The sequence below is a fragment of the Mustela nivalis genome (genome assembly GCF_964662115.1).
Source record: "Mustela nivalis genome assembly, chromosome: 14".
Taxonomy (NCBI): domain Eukaryota; kingdom Metazoa; phylum Chordata; class Mammalia; order Carnivora; family Mustelidae; genus Mustela; species Mustela nivalis.
The window spans coordinates 74,715,990-74,739,994 of record NC_139033.1 but is presented as its reverse complement, the minus strand read 5'-3'; the positions used below and the strand labels follow the sequence as shown (position 1 = coordinate 74,739,994).

At 45.4% G+C, this 24,005-nt stretch overlaps 1 protein-coding gene across 1 annotated transcript in view; it reads left to right on the top strand.

Annotated features, from left to right (window-relative positions):
• The first annotated feature begins 2,550 nt into the window (after window positions 1-2,550).
• LAMA1 (laminin subunit alpha 1) overlaps window positions 2,551-24,005 on the top strand; it is a 157,920-nt gene continuing 136,465 nt past the window's right edge. The window contains exon 1 of the mRNA XM_082697304.1: window positions 2,551-2,738. Within this exon, the coding sequence (XP_082553430.1) occupies window positions 2,663-2,738 (76 nt within the window). The 5' untranslated portion in view covers window positions 2,551-2,662. The remainder of the gene's footprint in view (window positions 2,739-24,005) is intronic.

The window sequence follows — 24,005 nt, the reverse complement described above, 5'->3', positions numbered from 1 at the left end:
CCATGCCACCACTCACCTCTCATCAGCTGGACACAACTGTATTTTCTGTATGAGGCTTTCGAGTTTTTTATTTGTATGAATGCTTATTTTATAAAATGGAATGCCCATATTGTCTAGGATTTTGCTTTTCTCACTGAACATACCACAATGTTTTTTGCAAACTTTAAGTCTGATCTTTTAAGAATGCCTATGTAATAGACTGTCACACTGAATTACTATAAACTACTTAACCACTTAACTATTGCTTAGCATTTAGGCATTTTCACTGGTCATTTTTTTTTTCAGGTGACTTTGAACCACACGTCTTCGTGTGCCTGCCTGAACTGAGTTCCTTCTTTCTCACAAATCGTAAACATTCTTATCTCATTTTCACCTTGAACCAGCCATCCCCGGAACTTTCATGGTGCCGTAGCTAATTTATCAAAGCGTGCTAAAGAATAGGAAAATTTGTACAGCAGTCGTTTTTTATTTTTATAAGACACGTAGAATTGTGACATTTTTACTCTTCCATCTTATCTAAGCTTGTTCATTAAATTGGCTTTGTAAATTCTTCTTTCCCTTAATTATCTCCGCTTAATTTTGAGGAATGACAAATTGGGTCCACTTGCACATTTTGATGTCTCCTGTTCACTCCCCAAGTGTGCTGACCCTTTGCTTCCTCAAATCACAAATGAGTTCCTTGTCTGCAGTTCAAAGATAAGGTCTGGCTGGAGTCTGAACTGAATTTCTAGGAACCCAGGACAAAAGGGAGACAGATAACCCCTTATGATTACTGCCGCTGCATTTGATCTCATCCTCCCCACGGAGGATCTCAGCACAGTGATGTAGAGAAGTCTGAACCAGAAACCAGACCTGGGGGCTTGCTCTCACCTGGACATTTGCTCATCTTGGCACCTTAACCCCCTGAACTCATTTCCTCAACTCAAAGGTGGCAGACCCTTTGGCCCCAATGTGGCTGGGCAGAATCTCACAAAATTGGAAATATCACATAAGATAACCAATGTGAATGTGCTTGTTAGCTTGTTACACTCTAAAAGACATATGTGTACGTGTGAAATATCTGTGTGGACACAGTTGTTTCAGTGCAGACAATTTTTATTTAATATTTAAAGGTTTGACACTTGATTAGTTATTAAATACCGATTTACTGAATTAGTTGATACTTAATACTTAAATATTCTAATAGTAAAAAAAAAAAACTATTTTAAATTTGACCCTGTGACGAACACTTTCTCACTCAACCATAGGCATCCTTTAAAAAAAAGAAAAAAATTTTTTTTTTTTTTTAAGCAATCTACACATCCAGCTCTGGGATCAAACTCACAACCTCAAGATCAAGAGTCACATGCTCTACCAACTAAGCCAGCCAGACATCCCACAGCAAGTCCTTTTAAAAGGCCTCAATTCTACCTTTTTTGTTCTTTGCTTCTATAATTGCTAACATAATATTTTATTCACTAAGTGCTTAAGGAAGTATCTTTAGAAAAACTGGAATTGCTAGGGTGGTCAAATTGATTGACACAATGAGATAAAATTATCTCCCTACAGAGAAAAGAAAAAAAAAAAAACCCTAAAAACAAAATGAGGACGTGAGTTGGTGGTACTCAGTGGCTTTTAGTATGTCTTCTGTTTACATCGTGAGAAAATGATATCTACAAAGTGTTATGAATACTTTTAATTGAAAAAAAATCAGAGGAAATTAAAAGCTCTTTAACAGGGACCAGATGTAGTTTAAAAAAAAAAAAAAAAAAGAACAAAGCAGTTGAACTCTTGTGTTAAGATTAACTTCCCAAAAAAAGGGGGGGAGGGGGACCTCTTCCTCCAGCTGTAAGGGGTAAGGGTAGACTAATAATTAAGTCCAAGTGACCCTTCTCGCCTTACTTAGACTGAGTGAGAAACAAGTTGCAACTCATTTTCAGAAGAAAAATCTTTACAAAATCCTACGCCAACAGCCAGTGGGGGAGGCTGATCAGCTAAGCCCCGAGTCCCGTCCGCGAGGCTGGCGGCCAGGACACAGGAGGCCGGGCCACCGTCGGAGGGAAGAGGGACGCTGGTCAGCTACACCCTGGTCGCGCTCCAAAGGGGAGGCCGGCCGCCGGCCCGGGGAGCGTCTGGCGCGGGAGGGGCGCGGGCCCGGAGGTGCCGCGGGTGTGGGCAGCGGCGAGTCCTCCCGGCTCCCGGGGCCCGGCGGGGGCTCAGAGCCGCCGTGGGGCCGGAAGGGTCAACAGGGCAAATGCTTTCTCGGAATTCACCAGCTCGGGCCAACTTCAGCAGATTCTCTCCTCCTTCCCAGCCACTTTCTCCGCCCACCCTCCCCCACCGCCCCCAGCCCCACCCCGCCCGCCGCCCGGGCTCGGAGCGGGTCACCCCGCCACACCCCCCGAGTCGGGGACGCTCTCAGCACCGCGCCGGGCCGGCGGCCAGCTGGAGCGGCGGGTCCCCGCGGGTCGCAGGGGCCGAGCTAGGGGCCCCGCGGGGGAGGGGTCTGCGCGGGCGGGGGCGGGGAGGGGCGGGCGCGGCGCAGGTCGGGGGCGGTGTGTCCAAGGGGCCCGCGGGCTGGAGGCCGGAGCCCGGCGGGGAAGGGCGGACTCGCGCTCTGCGGAGAGCTCCCGCGCGTGGCAGTGCCTTTCTTCCCAGAGCCCACGCGAGCGGCGGCAGCGAGATGCGTGGCGGCGGCGGCGCGGGGGTCGCGCTCCTGGCCTCGCTGCTCTGGGTCGCCGCGCGGTGCCAGCAGAGAGGTGAGCCCCGGTCCCCAGTCCCCGGGCGGGCGGCGGCAGCAGCGGGACAAAGCCGGCCGCTTTGCCGCTGCTTCGGTGGGGGCGCGCATCCTTGTTCGCCTCAGACGGGGGAATCGCACACGTGGGGCTCCCGCGCGGCCCCCACGAAGCGTCTCCCGGGCGGGGCGGGATAGGAATGGGGACGCCACCCGAGATGGACACAACCCGGTCCTACGACCCTTGGGCTTGAAACTCCTCGGGCTCGGGGGTGGGGAGGTGGGGAGTGAGGATCCGTTCCGTTTTTTTGCGATCCGGAGCGCCGCTGACGGGAGCGGCACGGGGTTGGGGAAGCCGGGGGTCGTGGGGTGCAGGAGCGGGTTGCGACCCCCGCAGAGATCCCCAGCTTGCAGTCCCCGGGCTGCGGCGGGCAGGGGTGCGGGCGGCTGACTCGGCGCGGGGAATGAATGGGAAAGGCGACCTCCCGAGTCGCCCTCATTGTCCTGCGGTGGAAAGCCCGCTGGTCCGCGGCGCGGAAAGGGCGGGCTCCTCGGGACCGCTCGCGGCCCAGGTGGGCTCGTGGGGACAGACCGTGGCGAGAAGCGGGCCCCTGGCCGGCTGTCTTGAGCCCTGGGTACTCGCCCGCCCGCGGCGTCCCGGCCACAGATGCTCCTTCCGAAAGGGCGCTCTTTGTGCAGCCCCCGAGGTGGCCAAACCGGCTCATTCCCCGTGCGGGGTTAGACCGCGGTCACCCTGGGGTGACAGAGCCGGTGACGAAGGGACGACTTTGCACGCTCGCCGGCTGCGGTGGTGCAGTGTTTCTCCTGACAAGGTTTGGGGAGAACGGAAACCCCAAGCGAATTTTCAAGGCTTCTATCAATGCCAGAGAGAAAGAGAAGCCCTGTTTCCCTTTCTGCGGACCACTCCATTCCCCCACTCGATCAAGCGGACACTGGGTGAAGTCTTGGCGGCGTCGCTTTCTAGTTGGCTAGGCGGTCACAATACTTGTTGACTGCATCTAATGTGCGCAACACGTGACCATGGACACATCCCTACAAATACACATTTCATTAAAAAATAAATAAATAAATACAGGTCAAAAGTAGGTAGGTGGCATGCGAAATACCCTCGTGGGAAAATGTGTTTGGGCATTGTGCTGAGTCGTGAACTCGACAGAGACGCGTCCATCTCATTCATTCAGGCATTCGTGATGAACGCACTGGACCGGAGCTGGCCACACAGCTTTGAATACCCAGCGCCTGCTCTGCGCGGAGTGGGGCTGGGACGTAGAGGGAATTTACATAGTTATGCGGCCCAGAAAAGAGCCCGCCTTTAAGCGAGGGAAGGCTTTGGCGCTACAAGCCGGACTCCTTTCTCTCGGGTTGCTGAAAGTGAGCGAGTCCCAGTTTCCCACAGGGTGGGGAGAGAGCCACTTGGTTCAGCTTTATTGTTTTAAGAAATTGAAAGTCCTAGATGGAGGCAATGCCGGGAATGTTTTTCTTGCCCCTAGGAGCTGAGCACTTGGCGTGGGAGGTTATGAATGGTGTTTGGAGAAAGTGGGACCACATGGGGCTTTCCTGCTTAAGATGCCTTGGAAAACCACCCACCAGGGGAGTCTTTGAGTCTTTCACACCGGTTCCATATTTGCTGTCTCCACCCCATCAGCCAACACCATGCTTCCTAACAAGCACCTTTGAGGGAGTTTTCATTTTAAGAAATAACTTGTGCTCCAGGGCGCCTGGGTGGCCCAGTGGGGTAAAGCCTCTGCCTTCAGCTCAGGTCATGATCCCAGGGTCCTGGGATCCGGAGCCTGCTTTCTCCTCTCTCTCTGCCTGCCTCCCTGCCTGCTTGTGATCTCTGTCAAATAAATAAATAAAATCTTTAAAAGAAATAAGTTGTACTCTACATATAAAGCATAAATGATTAGTGAAATGGTATTATTTGGTCGTAGTAAAATCAAGCTGACCTGTGGCACTGCTGAGTTGGCTAATTGGTGCCTACATTTTAAAAAATGATCATTATCTAACAGCCACTCAGATTATTAGCAGTCCTCTGTAATATCTGTGTCTCTCTGGATTACCTTACAACTCACTGTATAGGAGGACCCAGTGGCTCACTGACCTTGAAATGTAACCTGTTTAAAGTGAGTTATTCCCTGGGGTTAGAGTAAGAGGTGGTATGTTTTTTAAAATAGTGCCTTGTTGAGTCCACAGCTGGTAATATAGAATTATGATTACAACATAGAATTATAATTGCTTCACAGGTTGGCTCATCAGTTTTTCTGTTTTAAATCATCCTTTCTTTTTTAAAAGTAAAAAATAGATCATTCCAAGTAGAAAGAGAAAAAACAATCTGTTGTATGACTAGAAGAACATGTACTTCGTTCTCAACAGGGCATAGCATTAGAATTAGCATGTATCATTCCACAGTATGGAGTACGTGTGCCTGAAGGGATTTCAAAGGCACACTTTTCTCTTCTGTAAGCTGTATTGCCATGTAAGTGCCAATAAAAAAAATATTGGTCTTAGCAGTGGGAAACAAGGATATGTGTAGTAAAAACATCACTGCCCACCATTTGCATATCCTGGTTTGGCCCACTCCTTTTTCCTTCCTCTTTTCCAGACATTAAATATGAAGCCTACTGCTGTAGTTAATACAATGTCATAAAGAATTCAAATACCACAAAGATATGGTAATGTCTTGAGCCATTCTTAGAACTGCACTGCTCTATAACCAAGTATCCTAAAATGTTTATATACCCACTTATTTCAAAGTAATCATCCTTGAAACACTCTATCATTTTATAATAATTTGTTCATAAAGCCCTAGGGATATTCATTATCATCTATGGTGCATTTGGGGCAGGGATGACAAGCCATACCTTTAAGCTTTAGATGTTTTATTCTCTGGCTTCACTAGCTGGGGGATATTGGGCAAGTTAATTTTCCTGTGCTTTGGTGTCAGCGTCTGCAAACTGGGAGTAATAAAGAGGTTTCCCTGCAGAGGCTGTTAAAGAGGAGATGAAACAATGCAAGAAAAGTGTCAGTACAGTGTCTAGTACAGGGTTAGCCCTCAAAATATTTTATCTAGGAGTATCACTGTTACTATTTTACACAGGACTCTGGGGGAGGCCCTCTTCTGGAACTGTAGTTTCTGGAATGCGTAATTGTTTCAAAATTTGGAGTTTGGAGTTGAAATCAAGTAGTCTTGGGCTTAAATACCAGGCCTGTCTGTCTGATGAGCCATGACATTGGTTAACACCTTACCAGCTCTGAATGTCAATCTTCCTGTCTATAAAATGGGTAGGATTCACATGATTAAATAACACATGAAAATATTGGCATGGCGTTGGGCTCGACATACTGTCACAGGTGTGGGATCTGTGGCGATGACCCTTACTGTTAAGCCTGTCACGTGCACTCACTGTTCTGGGCACCCCTCCCTCTCTCATTGCCCACGTTCATTTGCTCATTTAGGGCTTGTTGATTTTACCTCCTGAAAGTCTGTGCGATCTGTCTGCATTTTTTTTTTTTTTTTTTTTTTTTGGTCCCCACTGCTGACCAGGCTCAGGAATTGTTTGTTTTTCCCATGAAATATTGTGATGGTTCTCTAGCCAAACCTCCCTCCTCCCCTCGTCTCCCTTCTCAGCATCGCCGCCTCTGTGATTTTTCTAGAAACACCACCGTAGGGCTCAGACTGTGCCACCCACACCCCTCACTTTTTCACAGGTATATACAAAATAACAGTGATGTGCATCACACGGGGGGGATAAGCCAAGGGGGTTGGGACTCCAGCTGGCCTGTTATCCCAGAGCTGAGGGGCATTATTTTTTTTTTTTAAGATTATTTATTTATTTATTTGACAGATCACAAGTAGGCAGAGAGGCAGGCAGAGAGAGAGAGGAGGAAGCAGGCTCCGCACTGAGCAGAGAGCCCGATGCGGGGTTCGATCCCAGGACCCTGGGATTATGACTTGAGCCGAAGGCAGAGGCTTTAACCCACTGAACCACCCAGGCACCGAGGGACATTATTTTAGGACACTTGTACCTATTCATAGGCAACGAGTATTTCCTTGCACACAAGCTGCGAAGACAGACAAGTCTGCTATTTGGGTTCGAATGCCCTGGGAAACCTTCCCGGTCCCCCGATGTTGAAGTACTCTCTTCCCTAAACTCCCAGCGGTCTCTCCACTTAGCGCTATCGTCATTTGTATCCACTTATCATGGTGGCGTGAACAATTGGCTGACCAGTCCTTCTCACCCACTGACTGGGCAGGGAACATGTTTATTTTTAAAGATTTTATTTATTTATTTGACAGAGATACAGTGAGATAGAGAACACTGGCAGGGGGAGTGGGAGAGGGAGAAGCAGGCTTCCCACTGAACAGGGAGCCCGACGCAGGGCTCGATCCCAGGACCCTGGGATCATGACTTGAGCCGAAGGCAGATGCTTCATGACTGAGGCACCCAGGCGCCCCTGTGGGGATCATTTTATCCATATCTGCACCATCATTGCTTTGCAAAGTTCCTAGCAGTGAATAGCCACCTATCTTCATTGAGTCAAATTGAAATGAATATCTTTGTTTAGGAATCAAGTAACTTCAAAACATTTTGTTGTGTAGGTAATCCATGCCAAGGTACAAAACTCAAATTGTACTAAAGTGTCTGTAGAAAAAGGTTAAGTCTCAACCTTTGTCACCTTCTTCTGAGGTAACCACTACTTTTGGCTTCTTGTGCATTCTTCCATGGACATCTTTTCATGGAACTCTCAAAAGCAAGCTACTTCTTTGGTAGTAGAAACCTACTTCTTCTCCAACTGTATAAGGGGGTCCCACTCATTTCCTGACAAAACATGGACCAATATTCCTCTCTCCACTGCCCACTCCACATTCTAGTACTTCAGTGGACCTGTTGCAGGGAATTAATACATCATTTAATAAATGTACATACTTGTAAACTTGTCACCTTCAACTTGTCCCTTCCAACGTGGTCTTTGACAGAAAGGTATTAGAGCAGTGTTTCCTAGATCTTATGGACTTTAAAAACTAGGTCACCAGTTGATTTCATGACATTGTACTCTACTCATTCTGAACGTCTTGTTTACTGTGCATTAACAAGCTATTCCTTATGCAGTAAAGACTTTTTAAAAATGTGTTTTAGGAGATTCATGATACAGAGAAGTCGAGTTTGAGAATAATTCTATTAGAAGTTTAAGACAGTGGTTACTTATTTTACCAAGTGTGATTTGTTATTGGAACATCTATGACAGCCACAGAAAAATTTAATTTTTGAAAATAATTCCCAGTGAATAAAGTTAAGTCTGCACTTTGAATAGAGATTCAATGGAGATGACCAGAGAACTCTCCATCTTGGGCCTTAGATGATGTTTTTAGTTACATTCCTTAGAAATGTTTGGACAACCAAGAGAAACTATAGTTTCCTGAGAAAGATGTCTGTAACTTATCTACATGCTTGTAGATAATTCTTTCTCTTGTTTTGTTTTCCAAATACTAATATGATTCCATGGACAATTGAGTAAATAAATAAAGGCATTTCAAAATTAATGAGGAGGAAAAAAAAAAAAACCTTTATTAGAAGTAGTTTAGTTAAGGTCATGAACTTGGGCTCTGTTAGAACATGCTAGCCCAGGAGCTGTTTCGGCCCAAATCCCCCTGCAAGACAGAGACAGCTGGGTTCACTGTATTTTCATGGACTCGATGCTCAGGGTGACAGTCCGTGCTCAGAGTAAGAATTTCATAGCTCAGAATCCCTCCACTTGAGTCTTTGTGTTTTCAAGGCTGGATCAGGAGAGCTTTCTTTGGGTTAACTTGTTGCCAGCGAATGTGTGTCTTGCTTGGGGGCAGATGACAGACAATGGAGGCAGTGAGAATCCGAATCAGCCCGATAGATGACATTCTTGCCTAGGGAAGCATTTATCTCCTCCGAGTGCTCATCCAGAAACTACAGAGTGTGGAAATACGTAAGATCCCGGCTTCGGCTTGTATGCACACTTTTGCTTTTTTTCTCTTCTGAATTTACTATTTGAAGTTTGCCTCTCTTCATTCCTGAACTGTCTTTGAAGTCTGAGCTGTCGGCCTAGCAGGCCGTGTGGCTCAAATTCTTGTGCCAGAGAGCGTCCTGAGTAGCTGGTGGGAATGTCAAATTTAGATCCATGAGCATATATAGAAAATGCCCTCCTTTCGCCGTTGCCTGAAGTATTTCCTGCATTTTATTCCATTGCCCCTTAACTTCCTGCCAGAACCTCAGGAAATTCTCTCCGACAATAAAGATGCTACAGTGTAGCCGACCATGTGTAGTTAAAAGAGAACCTTTGGAAGGGGGCCCTCACCTAACAATGCTGATTATTGTATAGCACACATTTAAATGTCTTCCAGCCTTTTTGTAGTGACAGAATTTTACCAACAAAAGTGATTATCTTGTTACCTTGGGGGGCCCAGCACGGGAACCCGCTCCAGTGTCTTCTCTCTGGATTTCCCCCAGCTCATAGCATTCTTGCTGTTCCCTTGTCTTAGTCTGCTTTTACTTTTTTTGCCCCCTTATCCAAATTGTCCCACCACATTTTTGTTCTTTCCCTTAAAAAAAAAAATCTGACTTTTTTTTTTTTTTTTAATTTTCATTTCTCCCTCTAACCAGGCAAATAGTCACCTGCTGTCTGAATTGACTATGACCAGCCACTTTTTTGTTTGTTTGTTTTCAGAGAGAAAAGGGGAGGGACAGAAGGAGAGGGAGAGAGAGAATCTTACTTAAGCTGACTCCATGCCCAACACAGAGCCCACCTCAGGACTTGATCCCAGGACCCCGAGATCACGGCCTGAGCTGAGATCAAGAGTCGGACACTTAACTGCCTGAGCCACCTGGTGTCCCCATAACCAGCTGCTTGTAGTAACTGTCTGATGCTCGCACGCTTTCTCCTTGACTGGTCAAACACTGCCGTTAGGCTCATGCTGCTGAGGTCCTGCCTTCATCCTGTGCCCCCTGCTTCATCCAGCTCCAGTCCTGCCACAGCCATGGCCCTCCATGATCCCTCCGGTCAGCCAGGACCACTAGACTTAGCCGCGTCTCTCTCTATCCCGGGCGCCTATCTCTCTATCTCTCTCTATCCCGGGCTCTTCCTTCCTTTCTGATTGCAGCTGCATGATTTGTTCATGTTATTTCTTATCTGAATTGCACCCCCACTTCTTACCTAAAACCTAGCCTGACCGCCGATGCACGGCCTGTTGCTTACTGCCCTGGGCCAGCCTTGTGATTATGACCCCAACCAACCAGCCTGTTTCTGCATTTGCACTGTTTTTTGTGATAAGTCAGGCATTGAAGTTTGCATCTCTTCATTCCTGAACTATCTTTGAAGTCTGAGCTGTCGGCCTAGCAGGCCGTGTGGCTCAAATTCTTGTGCCAGAGAGCCTCCTGCAAAGCTGGTGGGAATGTCGAGTTTAGATCCATGAGCATGTACAGAAAATGCCCTCCCTTACCCATTACCTGAAGTATTTCCTGCATTTTGTTCCATTGTCCCTTAACTTCCTGCTAGAACCTCAGGAAATTCTCTATGACAATAAAGAAGATGCTGTCCGGTCCTCTTTTGGATGGCTTGCCTAGAATTCTGTAAGTCAAGGTCCGAAAGATTTTCTTTCCTGCAAAGTTCAAACCCTTAGCTCCCAGCTTTTCTTTCAATACAGCGATAACTTGAGGGTAGAAGGTTCTTGGGCTCAGACCTGAGCCCTTGGCAGTGGGAGAGTGGGCCCACCTACAAATGCTCTAGAGCTTGACAACCATGGAACCCTTACCCAGCCCCTGGATTGCCAGCCCAGCCCTGAGTCCTGGCCCTGCGCTGGGCATGAGTTCCTCTAGACCCTTGTGTTTCATTTCACCCAAAGGGATTAGTAGTCACAGCCCAACATGGGCTCTGGGATCTGTGTCTCCAAAAACCTTATTCCCATTTTGGTATCCAGAGGTACAAGGACTTGAAAGGCACAACCTAAGGTTGGTCTTCAAGCTGACTCTTCTGGGTTTCTAGTTTAAATCATTATCTCCACCACTCTCTCTGCCACTGGGCTTACCATCTGTCCCTGTTACTGTGTGCTACGGTGGGCTAGTGCTCTTTGCCCACCCTCACAATTCCCAGTCTAGTCTTCCAACCCTCTCTATTCTGAATCTCTAATTCTGGGTTTTTTTTTTAATTGAGATACAGCTGACATATTAGTTTCAGGTGTACAACAAAATGATTCGATATTTGTATATATTGCCAAATGATCACCATAAGTGTGGTTAACATTCATTCCCATAGACAGTTAAGAAATTTTTTTCTTGTGATGAGAACTTTTAAGATTTACTCTTAGCACGTTTCGAATGTGCAGCACGGTATTATTAACTGCTTACCATGTGGCGCATTACCTCCCCAGGACTTGTGCATATAATTCTATATAATAAACATATGATATTTATATAAATATAGCTGGAAGTTTGTGCCTTCTGACCTCCTTCACCCAAACACTCTCTTCGTTTTTGAATACAATCTAGTTTCCTAATTCTTTACAACCACGCTCCTGGAAGTGTGGGGTGGAGGGAGTTTGAGATATTCTCTAACATGTGAAATGCCTTTGGAAGCTTCTTTCACTTTTCTTAAAGGCAGTTGACATTTTAAATAGTTAATAGCTTCTTGGAGTAGGGAATAATATTTTCTGGTGAGATTGTTTCTATTCCATGTTTCTAATTTTTGTTCCTGTGTTTGCCTTTTCATTCATTCATGCAGGGAACGTATCTTGGGACCCCGAGTCAGGGATGCACAAAGGCGAGCGTGTCTCGAGGACTCCTTTCTCAGCCGCATTCCTTGCTATGATTCCAGGCACTTCTTGACATTTTTAGTGGGCTTGTTTTTGGAGTCCACAGAACTGAAAAGCGCATATTAAAAAAAAAAAAAATGTTCTCCATGAGCAATAATGGGCAGAGCAGAAATAGAAGGATTAAAGTCTCAATCATGGGTGTTACCATCTATATTTTGTTTACTTATAGTCACATAGGTTCACATTGACCCGAGGAGGCCGTGTTGTGGGGCAGGGAAAGGCAGGAGATGGGGAGGCCGAGAGGCGTTCAGCATTAGCTGGAGTGACAGAGGCAGCTTCTACACCAGACACCCTGTTAAGGGATGTCCGTTTCCTTAGGCTTCCTTTCTTTTCTGGGAAACTCAGATCTTCCCCGCTGGCCTAGCGTGCTCCAGGTGAAGAGGCACGGTTAGTACAGAAGTTCTCTCTCCAGGCAGCACATTAGATTTTAATAACATCAGTGCCCAGGTCCTACCCCTTATGTGGTCTGGGATGGTACTCAGCCGTTTGCACTTTAAAAATGCTCCCCGGGAGGGTGGGACGTCTGGGTGGCGCAGTGAGCTGAGCATCTGACTCAGTTTGGGATCAGGTCATGATCTCGGTGTCCTGGGATCAAGCCCCTCGTCGGACTCCAAGCTTGGTGCAGAGACTGCTTGGGTTTCTCTCTCCTTCTCCTGCTGCCTTACCCCTGTGTTGCTCTTTCTCTCTAAAATAAATACATAACTTGTAAAAAAAAAAAAAGTCTATAAAAACGTTCCATAGGGGATTCTGCTGTGTAGACAGGGTTGAGAGTCACAAAGTTAACATGACATTTGCTGTGCCAGTGAACACGATCGCACTGCAATGCAGGCTTGGGAAAGGGATGCTGTACCTGGTGGTCGTCCCTACCTTTTTCATGGGGGCACCGGGGGGCCCTGAATCTGCCGTTGCCTGGAGGCTAATGCCTTGTGCAGACACCAAGCCCTCGGATCCAAGCACCCTCCTTGCTCGCCTCATGTCTGTTTCATGCGATTCCCACTCCTCCGGGAAGCAGGGATGATACCAAGCACTTCAAAGTTGTGAGGGATCCCTGCTGTCATGGCCCGTGTCACTGACATTGCTCGGAGAAAGACGGTCCCTTCTTTGTGTCCCAGGAGTCCCTTGACAGGCGTTTGTCACTGGTAAATGCTCAGCTGATGCTTATTAACTGCCGAGATTCTGATTACACGAGCACAGTTTTCATCTCGGTTTGCTGACGTTGCTGTGTATAAAGGCCCTTCTTTGGTTAAAATCCCTCCTCATGAAATATGACATTTAGAGTCCCTCCTGTCTGAGGACAAGGTCCAGCCTTGTAGGGTGGAGTGGTTGGTTGATTGGATTACTTTTTTATACTTTAAATAATTCATCCAAAATTTCGTAAATCCATTCTATATATAGGCATGTCCCTCCCTCCCAGCCCCTCTAAATGGACAAACTACAGATACTCTTTCCTCTGGGTTTATCTGGGCCACCTCCTTCTCTCCAGATCCAAGCTTCACCTTCTCAGGTCGGGTGGCTACAAAGTCTAGCTGTCCTTATCCACCTACTTCTCTTATCCTTCCCCGATCTTGTCTTTAATTGATCATCCACTGTGCACTTGCTTTTCCTGCCTTCCTTCAGAAGTTGTTACCTCCCCCTCCCTCAACCATGTTTGGCTTATTATTTCCCTTCTACGTCCACCTCCCCAAATAAAAGCCATTCTTCCCTCTCGATCCCCAGCACCTCCCACCGCCCCCCAATCACATTCCCTCCACACATAGCCCACATACGCTGCATGCCAGACCCAACCCCTGCACTGACCTTGCGGACCGGCTCCCAGTTCATGGTACCTGGAGAGGTATTGTCCTAACTGACCACATACTGGCCAGAACCAGAGTCTGGACCCGGGCCCCAGTTCAGGGCTAGGAAGCCCCAGTCCAGTGGCAGGGGCTGAGTTGAAGTCTCATGTGGCCAATAAGAGATCAGAAAGCTGTTGGTATCCAGAGTCCCTGCGAATTTAGGGACCATGGAGCTGACCAGTGTCACCCACCCCCGTTGAACAGCTTCTCAGTCTCTGTGTGCAGAATTTCCAGGGCCCTCTGTGCTTAGACCCATCCATGGCTTCTTCTCCCAATGCCAACCCTACTTTGGCCATTCTGAGATACCTGGTTCCCCACAGTGTGACGCAGAAGCTCGCATCTGTGAGCCTTGAATACACTGTCCATGGCAACTCTGTGGCCTCTCTGACATGCCCCCACCGGCCCCCGTCATTCAGGTTTTCCACCTGCTTGTTGCCATAGCAATTTGTTTATACACCTGCCACCTGGCGCTTCATAACTGTTAACTTGCCTGTCTCCTGGGGGGCAGAGAGCTTTGTTCTTACTTCTGATCGCCAGCACAGGGCCTGGCATTTCGTGTCAATTCTTTGAATACTAGTTGGGTGCATGAATGGAGGGCCCAGTGCAGACAAGCAACAGGAGTAGAAAGGAATCCAGTGGGCATGGTTTAGGGATTGGGCAGACAGGCAGCTGGGGTCAGGGAAGTCACTGAGGAGAGGGACCGTCTCCTGGAAAGCAGTAGCAGGGAAAGGACAGGTTGCCAGATCAAGAAAGCCCGGTGACAGGATTCTGGGACAGGGAATGAGGAAGAATTCAGGTAATTAAACAAGGGCAGAGGACGGACCAACATTTTGGGGACCAAAATCTTCACTCTCTTTCTAAACCAGAACATGGGATCAGGGACCACCTAGTGTGGGAAATGAGAAGTCCAGATGCTTTTCGTGCTCATAGATAGCACCCAAATATGGAGAGAGAAGAGCCACAGAGTCTGGGAACCAGGAGGGGCTGAACAACTAGAAGAGTTATTGATCTGTTGGGTTTGGTTTTTTTTTCCCCATCTACAATTCAGCACAAAGAAAACACAGATTACATTTTTGTCATTAAAATAATGGCTGGTGGCAAATATTCAATATGGATCTAAAAGCCTGATTTTATTTAACATCTTATTTCTGGATTTGGAACCACTAACATCTAAGAACCTCAAGGTAGCAACATATTCACACACACAGCAGGTACTTACTAGAATGTTCCACATACTGGTGACCGTGGTTTTTGCACCTCCAGTGCCTGTAGTCAAAGGAACATGAGAAGGACCCAGAGAATCCTAGTAAGTGTGTTCGCAGCTCTGACCTGGGAGAGGTTTTTGCTTCTGAAGGCCTCAAACACCAATATACTTCCCACTTGTTGCATTAGAATAATATTGCCTTAAACAGAACGAGAACTCGGATTCACGTCTACATGTCTTCTGCCGTGGGTGTTCCTTGGAAAGGGTGTAACTTCAGGACACTCTATGGTATGTGACTTTAGCCTTGTTGGCATTTGCTAACTAGCTCTTGTAGTTATATTTTCATAGTTGAGGTTTTTTTTTTTTTTTTTTTTTAAGGGAACCTGCCTGCCGTTGGAGCACTTTGTTTAAGTGGAAAAGCAGCTGCTCTCCTCCAGGCATTCTGAGCTAAGGCATCCTCCCTTCTCAGGAACAGAACAAAGGCATACAGAACTTATGTCACAGATGGATTTTTGTTTGATAAAAATCACTTTTTACTGAATGAAAGAATGGCCTATTCTCCTTAGAAATATGAGCATAACATCTCCTGGGTCTTTAGCGGTTTCTAACTTTGTTGGTTTCTTTTTCATTATTAGAATTGACTGACTTAAGATATGCCTCATTGAGGTGCTCAAACGTCCCTGAAAATTTGGGCATAAGACAGTCTTCTGTAAAGGAAATAATTTCAAATTGAATAGGAAAATATTTCCAAAATGATATTTGAAGGAATCAGCCAGGGAAGAAAATAAACATTGCTTTGGTTTCTGTTACCAGCTGACCTAAGCCAATTTTGTTATACAAAATGCTTGGGTACTTTTTTGGTGAATGATGATACCTACCGAGAAGCTCGAGGCACATGAGGATGTACTGCTCCCTGACAACCTAATCCACTAGATGATGCCAAGTGCATAGCTTACACATTATTAACGTACCTTAATTAGCAGTCAGGTCCAAGGCTGGTCATAGGCCATATGCAGTGAACTCGATCGAGTTGCAGCCTTCTGTCGTTGTGGGAGCGCATACTTCTCCATTGAATCAATGTCAAGCGGTACACACCCTTAAACACTGTCTGGATCCAAGACATCTGAAGGACCAAGCCCCAGGTGGCATCCCCATCCTTCAGAATGGAGGCCTCAGCCTGCATGATTTTTTACCCTGTACAATGCAAGGGTGAGGAGAAACTCCAACGTGTTTGAACAGTTGTATCGGGGTGTAATTTACATACCATAAAATCCTACCAATCGGATGTGTATCATGCAATGGTTTTTAGTAAATTTAGAGTGTTGCATAGTTGTCCCCACGATCTGGTGTGGAATATTTCCAAGACCTCGAAAGGCTTCCTCACGTTCATTTATACTTAGTCCCAGCCTCCATCCTCACCTCAGCCCGAACCAATCATCTGCTTTTGGCACTTTTACATTTGCCCTTTCTGGAAATTTCATACGCATAGAGCTATGCAGTATATGTATTCTTTTGTGTCTGTCTTCTTTCTCTTCACATAATATTTTTTAGGTTCATCTAGGTTGTAGGTTGTGGCATGTATCTGGAGTTTGTTATACTTGATTGCTGAAGATGATTCCTTTGTGTATGTAGCCTTTTTTTTTTTTTTTAGCCAGTCACCAGTCGATGGACAATTTTTTTGTTTCCGTTTGGGGTCTGTTAGGAATAATGCTATCAACATTTGCATTCAGGTCTTCCTGGAGACATGTTTCATTTCTCTTGAGTGAAATTCCCAAGAGTGGAATATAGGTCATATCGTAAATTTGTGTTGACCTTTTTTTTTTTTTTTAAGATTTTATTTATTTATTTATTTTGTGGTGCGAAGAGAATGGGGAGGAGGGGAAAGACTGAGGGAGAGAGAGAAACTCTGAAGCAGACTCTGTCTTGAGCACAGAGCCAGACCCCGGGGCTCAGTCTTGTGACCGCGAGATAATGACCTGAACTGAAATCTAGAATCAGACACTTAGCTGACTGAGCCACCCAGGAGCCCCTTGCATTAATTTTTTTTAAGTGGTTATGAGATTCTTTTCCAAAGTGGTTGTGCAATTTTGCATTCTCCCAGCAGTGTATGAACATTGCAGTCACCCTACATCTTTACCAACACCACAGACCGTCTTCCTGATTGTAGTCATTTTAGTGGCTGTGAAGTGGCATTTTGCGTTTTAACTTGCCATTTCCCTATAATTTACTGAGCATATTTCATGTGCTTACTAGCTATTCATCTATCTTCTGTGGGAAAAATATGTATTCTAGGGGCACCTGGGTAGCTCAGTCATTTAAGTATTCAACTCTTGGTTTCGGCTCAGGTCATGAGCTCAGGGTCTTGGGGTCCAGACCGTCATCAGGCTCCCTGCTCAGTGGGGGGTTTGCTTTTCCCTCTCCCTTTACCCCTTCCCCCCAACTCGTGCACTCTCTCTCTAAAATAAATATAAATAAATCTTTAAAAAAGTCTATTCTAATATTTTTCCTGTTTTTTTTATTGGGTTTTTCTGTCTTTTGAATAGTGAGTTATAAGAGTTCTTCATATTTTCTTGATATAAGTCTTTTATCAGAAATGTGATTTGGAAGTATTTTCTCTCAGTTTATGGCTTATCTTTAGATTTTCTTTTTTTTTTTTTTAAGATTTTATTTTTAAGGGATGCCTGGGTGGCTCAGTGGGTTAAAGCCTCTGCTTTCTGCTCAGGTCATGATCTCAGGGTCCTGGGATGGAGCCCCGCATCTGGCTCTCTGCTCAGCAGGGAGCCTGCTTCCCCCCTCTCTCTGCCTACTTGTGATCTCTCTGTCAAATAAATAAAGAAAATCTTTTTTTTAAAAAAAAGATTTTACTTCTAAGTAATGTGGGGCTCAAACGTACAAACTTATGTGCTCTACTGACTAAACCAGCCAGGCACCCTAAATTTTTCTTAACAGTGTTTCATGGCACCAAACGTTTTTTTTTTTTTTTTTTCCAAGTCCATTTTATCAATTTGTTTTTCTTCTTATGGATTGTTCTTTTGGTGTCATAGTTAAGAATTTTTGTCCAATCTAAGGTCACAAAGGTTTTCTCCTCTATCCTCTATTTTCTTCTATAAGTTTTCAAGTTTAGCTCTTCCATTTAGTTCTGTGATCCATTTTGAGTTAACTTTTATGCTTGGTGAGGAGGCAAGATCTAAATTCAGTTTTTGCATGTGGATATCCAATAGCCCCAAACATTTGTTGGAAAGACAAAAGCCCCTTCGCATTTTGCCAAAAATCACTTTGCCGTAAATGTATATTTCTGGATTCTATTTTCTTCCATTGATTCATGTGTATTTTCTCATGCAAATACCATGCTGTCAGGAATCCTTAGGTTTTAGAGTAAGTTTTAAAATTTGTAGTTTAAGACATTCAATTTTGGTTACTTTTCTCTAAATTGCTTTGACAGTTTCAGGCCCCTTGTATTTCCATTAAGTATCAGCTTGTCAATTTCTACAAAAGATGCTAACTGAGCTTTTGATAGGACGGAGACTAAATCTGTAAACAGTGTGGGGAGAATTGCTGTCTAATAGCACTTTTCCTTCCTTCCAAAGGAAAAATATATCACTTTATTCATTTAGGTCTTTTTTTCATTTCTCTCAGAGGTGTTTTGTAGTTTTCAATGTGTTGGTCTTAATTTTTTGCTGAATTCTTAAGTGTTTTCTTCTTTTCCAATTAAAAACACACACGCGCGCATACACACACACACACACACACACACATTCTCCCAGGGACCTATGGAGAGCTGGCCATGCCCTTCTTTGATGCTCATATTTCCAGGACATTGCTGTTAATGTGTTTGGCTGGTCCAGCTTTCTGTAGCTTGCCCTCTGGGACTGCAACCTTAGGCCGGGAGGGCCTTAAACGATCCCCATTCATTTATTCATTTATTCGTTTTCTACTGAATTTACAACTTTTACAACAAGATCATTGTGCTTCCACTTTTCCATTCCAAGGCGAGCCTGCGGTCAGACCCCATCCTTGAAGCTTCTGATGGCCAGGCTTGCCCTGCTTTGAGAAACTGCCTAGACGGCGAGGAGCTGGGTGAGGGTGAGGCAGGTCACCCCCTGGTCTTACCTGAAACCCTGGCAGCTTTGTATAGGGAATAGTAAAGAACATCGTCTCATTTTTCATTGGTCTTTGGCTGATTTCAGAGTCCTGAAATGGTTATTCTTAAAACAGCCGTTTTGTCCAATTCCATATTTTTTTTTTCCAGGGGAGGGTTTGTCAACCTCTTTTCCATGCTGGAGCCAGAAGTCTCTCTAAGATAACTTTAACGTATGTGGGTACCTTGACCACCATGAATTTCTCTGGTGAGAGTCCTATTATCATGCCATTAACAGCCCACTGACTTCCCTAATAACAGATTTCTGATACTCACCCTGCTAATTAGCAAAGTGCCCGTGTTGACAGAGACAGAGAACAGACAGTACGGGGGGCGTCCCTGGAATGTGGCCAGTGATCCTGACTGGAGTACCAGCTGATTGCCCCTGGGAGGTATCTCACCAGTTTTAACACTAATGGCATCTCGGTAGTTTCACCTGAGACACACACGCGTGCACACACACAACTATCACACTTTATACTGAAGTATCTTAAAGTAAATTCCCGATATTATGCTAGTTACCACTCATGCTTAAGTAGACGTTCATCGTGACTCAGACCTCAGTGGACATCCTCAGTCTGACTTGTCAGCACAAGCAAGTAAAAGGGAACTCCGTGGGAAATGCAGTCCCCATGAGGAAAGGAACACCGCATTTAAAGAATTGCTAGCAGTGTTGGCAGCCTGGGATCGTGGCCCCAGAAGTTGGAAGAAGGGCTGACATTCTCCTGGGAACAAATGAGGCCTCTACACTTGCCAACTTCTTCGGGGCAAGAGCCAGAGGAGCCGGGGAAACACAGAGGGAGGTCTGTGCTGAGGTGCGGGAAGGGCAAGGAGAAAACCCTCTGAGAGGAACCTGCAACTTGAACTCAAACCAGAAAACTTAGAATGGGCGATGTGCGCACACTGGTGCGGAGAGTGTAGTAAAGATGGACCGTTGGGCTTTTACTGGTTTGTTCTAAACAAAATGGGCTATGGAGGATTTATGTCCGTGTGATTTATTTGAGAGTAATCTGTTAATGTGGTTCCGCCTGGGTTCTGATTTCTTCATTACTAAATGTGGAAATCAAATAAACTTGCCTTGCCTAGATTATCATAATAGCATATAAATATAGAGAAGAACTTAAAAAATAAAAGGATAATAATATTAAAAATCTTCTTTTAATAAGACAAAAAAGAAAGAGCCTCAGGGGTTCTGCTGTGGTAATGAACTCTGTCTCCTTGGCCTTCCCCACTTTTTTCCAGCTGTTTTCTTTACCAGACTGGGGAGCTGGCCCCACCTTCTGTGAAGGCCCGGCTTTTGCCTTCAGAGGCGTTTTGCAAAGTTTTCCTTCTCCTTCTATCACCTAGACCCTCTCCTGGAAGCTCAAAGGCAAGATTCCGAGGCAGCCAAGGAAGCGCCGTCACGCGGCCCTCTCCAATCCATCTCTCCCCAACTTGTGCAAACCCTTCCTCACAGGCCTCTCTGAAAAGATACCTGGTTAGAATATTAACAGCCTGTGGCACTCCAGCTTAAAGTGTGACTCTTCATCAGAATTAGCTTGCCCTAAATAAATAGGCTTCTTTTAAATTTTAACATTATGTTGTAAGCATTTCACCGTGTCTTCAACAACATCATTTTCACTGTGACTGAGCTACAGGCCAGCGGCAGCATCATTCGGATGGAACAGAGCAGAGGAATCAAACCACCGGGTTGGTTTAACAGATTTCCCTGGTTAATGCTCGGTTGACCTTGTTGCCCTATTATGTCTTTAATTTTGGAACTCTTGAAGATTTCCCTCCTCTCTACGGTAAGCCAAAAAAAGCCTCTGTTTCACTGAAGTACCCCATTCCCTCTGGAAATAGTTGCCCAGGGTCCCTAAGACTAGCATAGAGGATGGGGAGTTTGGAGTTCTGGTTAAACAGTGACAGAAAAGTACTGGGGGAGGTGTGATCTTACTAATCAGTCTGCTGATCTTTCTGCCAAGGCTTGGCTGAATTAGCCAGCTTCAGGGCATTCGAGCTAGAAACAACCCAAGAGTTCATTTAATCTTTCGAATCCAAAATGGCAGCTCCTGGGAGACGCCATGAAGCAGCCCAGCCCCGCCTCAGATCTGCAGTCAGAATCTGTGTTTTTAACAAAATGGCCAGGCAATCTGTGCATGGCAAAGTTGAAACGCTACCGTGATTCTCAACAGTTGAGTGCAGAATGGCTTTCGAATATCTTGGCATAGCTAAATTATAATGATCAAATTTGTGGATGCTAATGGTCAGCTTCTGTCTTTAATAGCATGACATTACTAATTCAGCCTTGGATCAGGATAGCTTTTTTCATAGTACTGTTTTCATATTATGTCTACCTACCCCAAGGGACCCTAATATCTTTTCTACCTTCCCCAAGGTTAGGCTCTGTTTGCCGATGGATTTGGGGGAAAATGTGGAGGGTCCTGCATTTGTCCCTGTTATACGTCTGCTTGTTTTATTTCAGCCATGCTGGGATTCCGCTAATTCCATGAGCCCATGTATTCATGTCCCATACATGTGATGCCTTTTTAATATCATATCTAAATTAGGTTTAATAGTATTGAACAAAGAAGCACTGAGTACACAAAGTAGAAAAGCCAAGTGTTCTGCCTTCAGTTCAATATACTTTAGGTGGCTTCTCTTGTTTTCAAGATTACTGTTTGGGAAAGTACACTTCTTCACCCTTTTCCCCAAGAGGATACACCAGGGCCATCTTGGGCTTTCCATAGGAAATCGGTTGCTGCGGCGGAAGTCTAGGACAACCAGCAGAGAGGGACCCAGTTCCTTTGACAGAGGGAGAACAGAGGGTCTGTAATAGGATAGAAGCCAAAAGAAAGTAGGATTTAAGGAAAAGAGAAAGGTCAGTTTTTTTTTTTAAAGATTCTATTTATTTATTTGACAGAGAGAAAGATCACAAGTAGGCAGAGAGGCAGGCAGAGAGAGGGGGAAGCAGGCTCCCCGCTAAGCAGAGAGCCAGACGCGGGACTCGATCCCAGGACCCCGAGACCACGACCCGAGCCGAAGGCAGCGGCTTAACCCACTGAGCCACCCAGGCGCCCAAGAAAGGTCAGTTTTGATAGAAGCTCTTGCAAGGTCAAGTCAACTGAACATGAATTGCAGGTTGGATTGGACAATGGAAGTCGATGCCCTTGAAAAGGGCATTTTGAGCGAGTTAAAGGAAAAGCTGAAATTGAGTGAAGAAGAGCAGATGTGAGACAAGGAACGGGAAAGACAGGGAAGAAAATTCTCATATACATCCTCGGCGTCGTAACAGCTTTTTGTAAAAAAAAAAAAAAAAAAAATAGAGGAACGATTGCATTAAATGTATATATCCATTGAAAGAGGTAGCCTGAATTCAGAAACAAACAATGGTACTGAAACTGAGAAAGCACAATGTTATCAATCCCAGTGAGAATGTCACTGAGATCATTTAAGTCTGTGTCCTGATTGGAGTGTTTACTCTCGTGGTTAAATGTATTTGTCTACGGCTGGTCTTCAAGGTGGGCGATACCGCCAATGATTTCTTTGTTTGGAAGATGTTCATGTAGGAATGTGTGGAAGTAAGAGGAGCTGTGATCTGGGGGGTCTGGCCACTTTGGGGTTATCGTACTGGTGTTCAGTTACAGGTGGTGACTTGAATGCCAAATGATGTGATCAGACGTGGGCACTAGGGAAGACAGTCCTGGACTGAAGCTACTACTGGGTACACGAAGAACTAATGCAAAATGAAAATAGCGGGCCCTCTGTTTAAATTATGGAAACTTTGAGGATGGTTTCAACGAAGCATTTAACCAAGGGTGAGGCCACTGGTCTTGTACCCTTGACACGGCCGTGGGCACATTCCTCAACAGGGATGCCGAAGTTTTAAAGCAGAAGCAAGGAAAATCTATATAATAAAGCACAAGCAGAAGAAAGAGGAAAATATAACTAAGACCTTGAAGGGTTTGCAGAAATTTTGATGGTTTTTGGAAGTGTTTGGCTGGTTAGAGAAATGTTGAATTAATGGATGTTTTCAGGTATTTAAACAAATGATATAAACATTGTACACATTATACATGACACAAGCAAAATATAATACGACTGCAGTTTATTTCAGCAGTCTGTCAGTATTCCACCTAAAAGTCATATTTGCTTTTTGACTTTCCTTCAAGTTCGTTCACTCCTGGAAGGATCCGGAAAGAGAGCGGAGGGGTAGTGCCTTTCCAGGGCAGTGGGAATGATAGGAAATTTTCAAAAATATGTGTGTGTGCCTTGAGGAACTTTGGTATTTTGTCTAAATGCAATAATGTTTTCCACAGATAGGGTGTTTAAATTGTCGCCCTTGGCAACAAAAAAGAAAAATACTTCCTGATGAATGAATCATAGTTTTTGTCTCCACAACTAAACTTTTGTGCTGAATCAAAACCCACGGTGTCACGGAATGTAAGCCTTAAACGAGCCTTGTGGGAGGAGTAGGCAGAGCCTGACAAGGTGCTGTTTTCTGCTGACAATATTTGTGGCTAGCTGGTTCATTCCCCTTATTCATCTTACAGTGAAAACCTCTGTCTTTGTCAAGGGCACCTTAAGTCCATTGCTATGGAAATGGAGCTCAGCAAAACGCTGTGAAGGTCTTTGGCTCACAACCCCCTTGGTTTTTATGAGATTAAACTTCTCTTCGTCTTTCCACGTGAGACCAAAAAAAAAAAAAAAAAAAAAAAAAGTCAGCCCTGTTAAATGTCAAACTCCTGGGAGTTTGGATTTGACTTTTCCTTCACTGATTACCTATGATCTTTCTTTCTCTCTCCTTCTCCCCACTCTTTCCCCTCGCTGCCCCCCCCCCCGCCATGCTGGAAAGGCCTTTGAATCTCTAGATTATCTTACAGCATTTCTTTTACTAACACCCATCAATGATTAAATTGGTTTAGTCCAAAAACCCAAGTATTTGCTTTTATTTTTTTTAAGATTTTATTTATTTATTTGAAAGACAGAGATCACAAGTCAGTAGAGACACAGGCAGAGGGAGAGGAAGGGAAGCAGGCTCCCCGCTGAGCAGAAAGCCCCATGTGGGGCTCGATCCCAGGACCCTGGGATCATGACCTGAGCCAAAGGCAGAGACCTTAACCCACTGTGCTACTCAGGTCCCCCCCCCCCCCCCCCCCCGCGCCCAAGTATTTGCTTTTGAGGTAGAAGGAGTGGTGGGCTGGAGCCTTTCTCTCCCTGGTGCCCGGCTTCTGTCTTGAGCTGAAAGGACCCCAAGTTGTCTTCATTTAAAAGCGTTC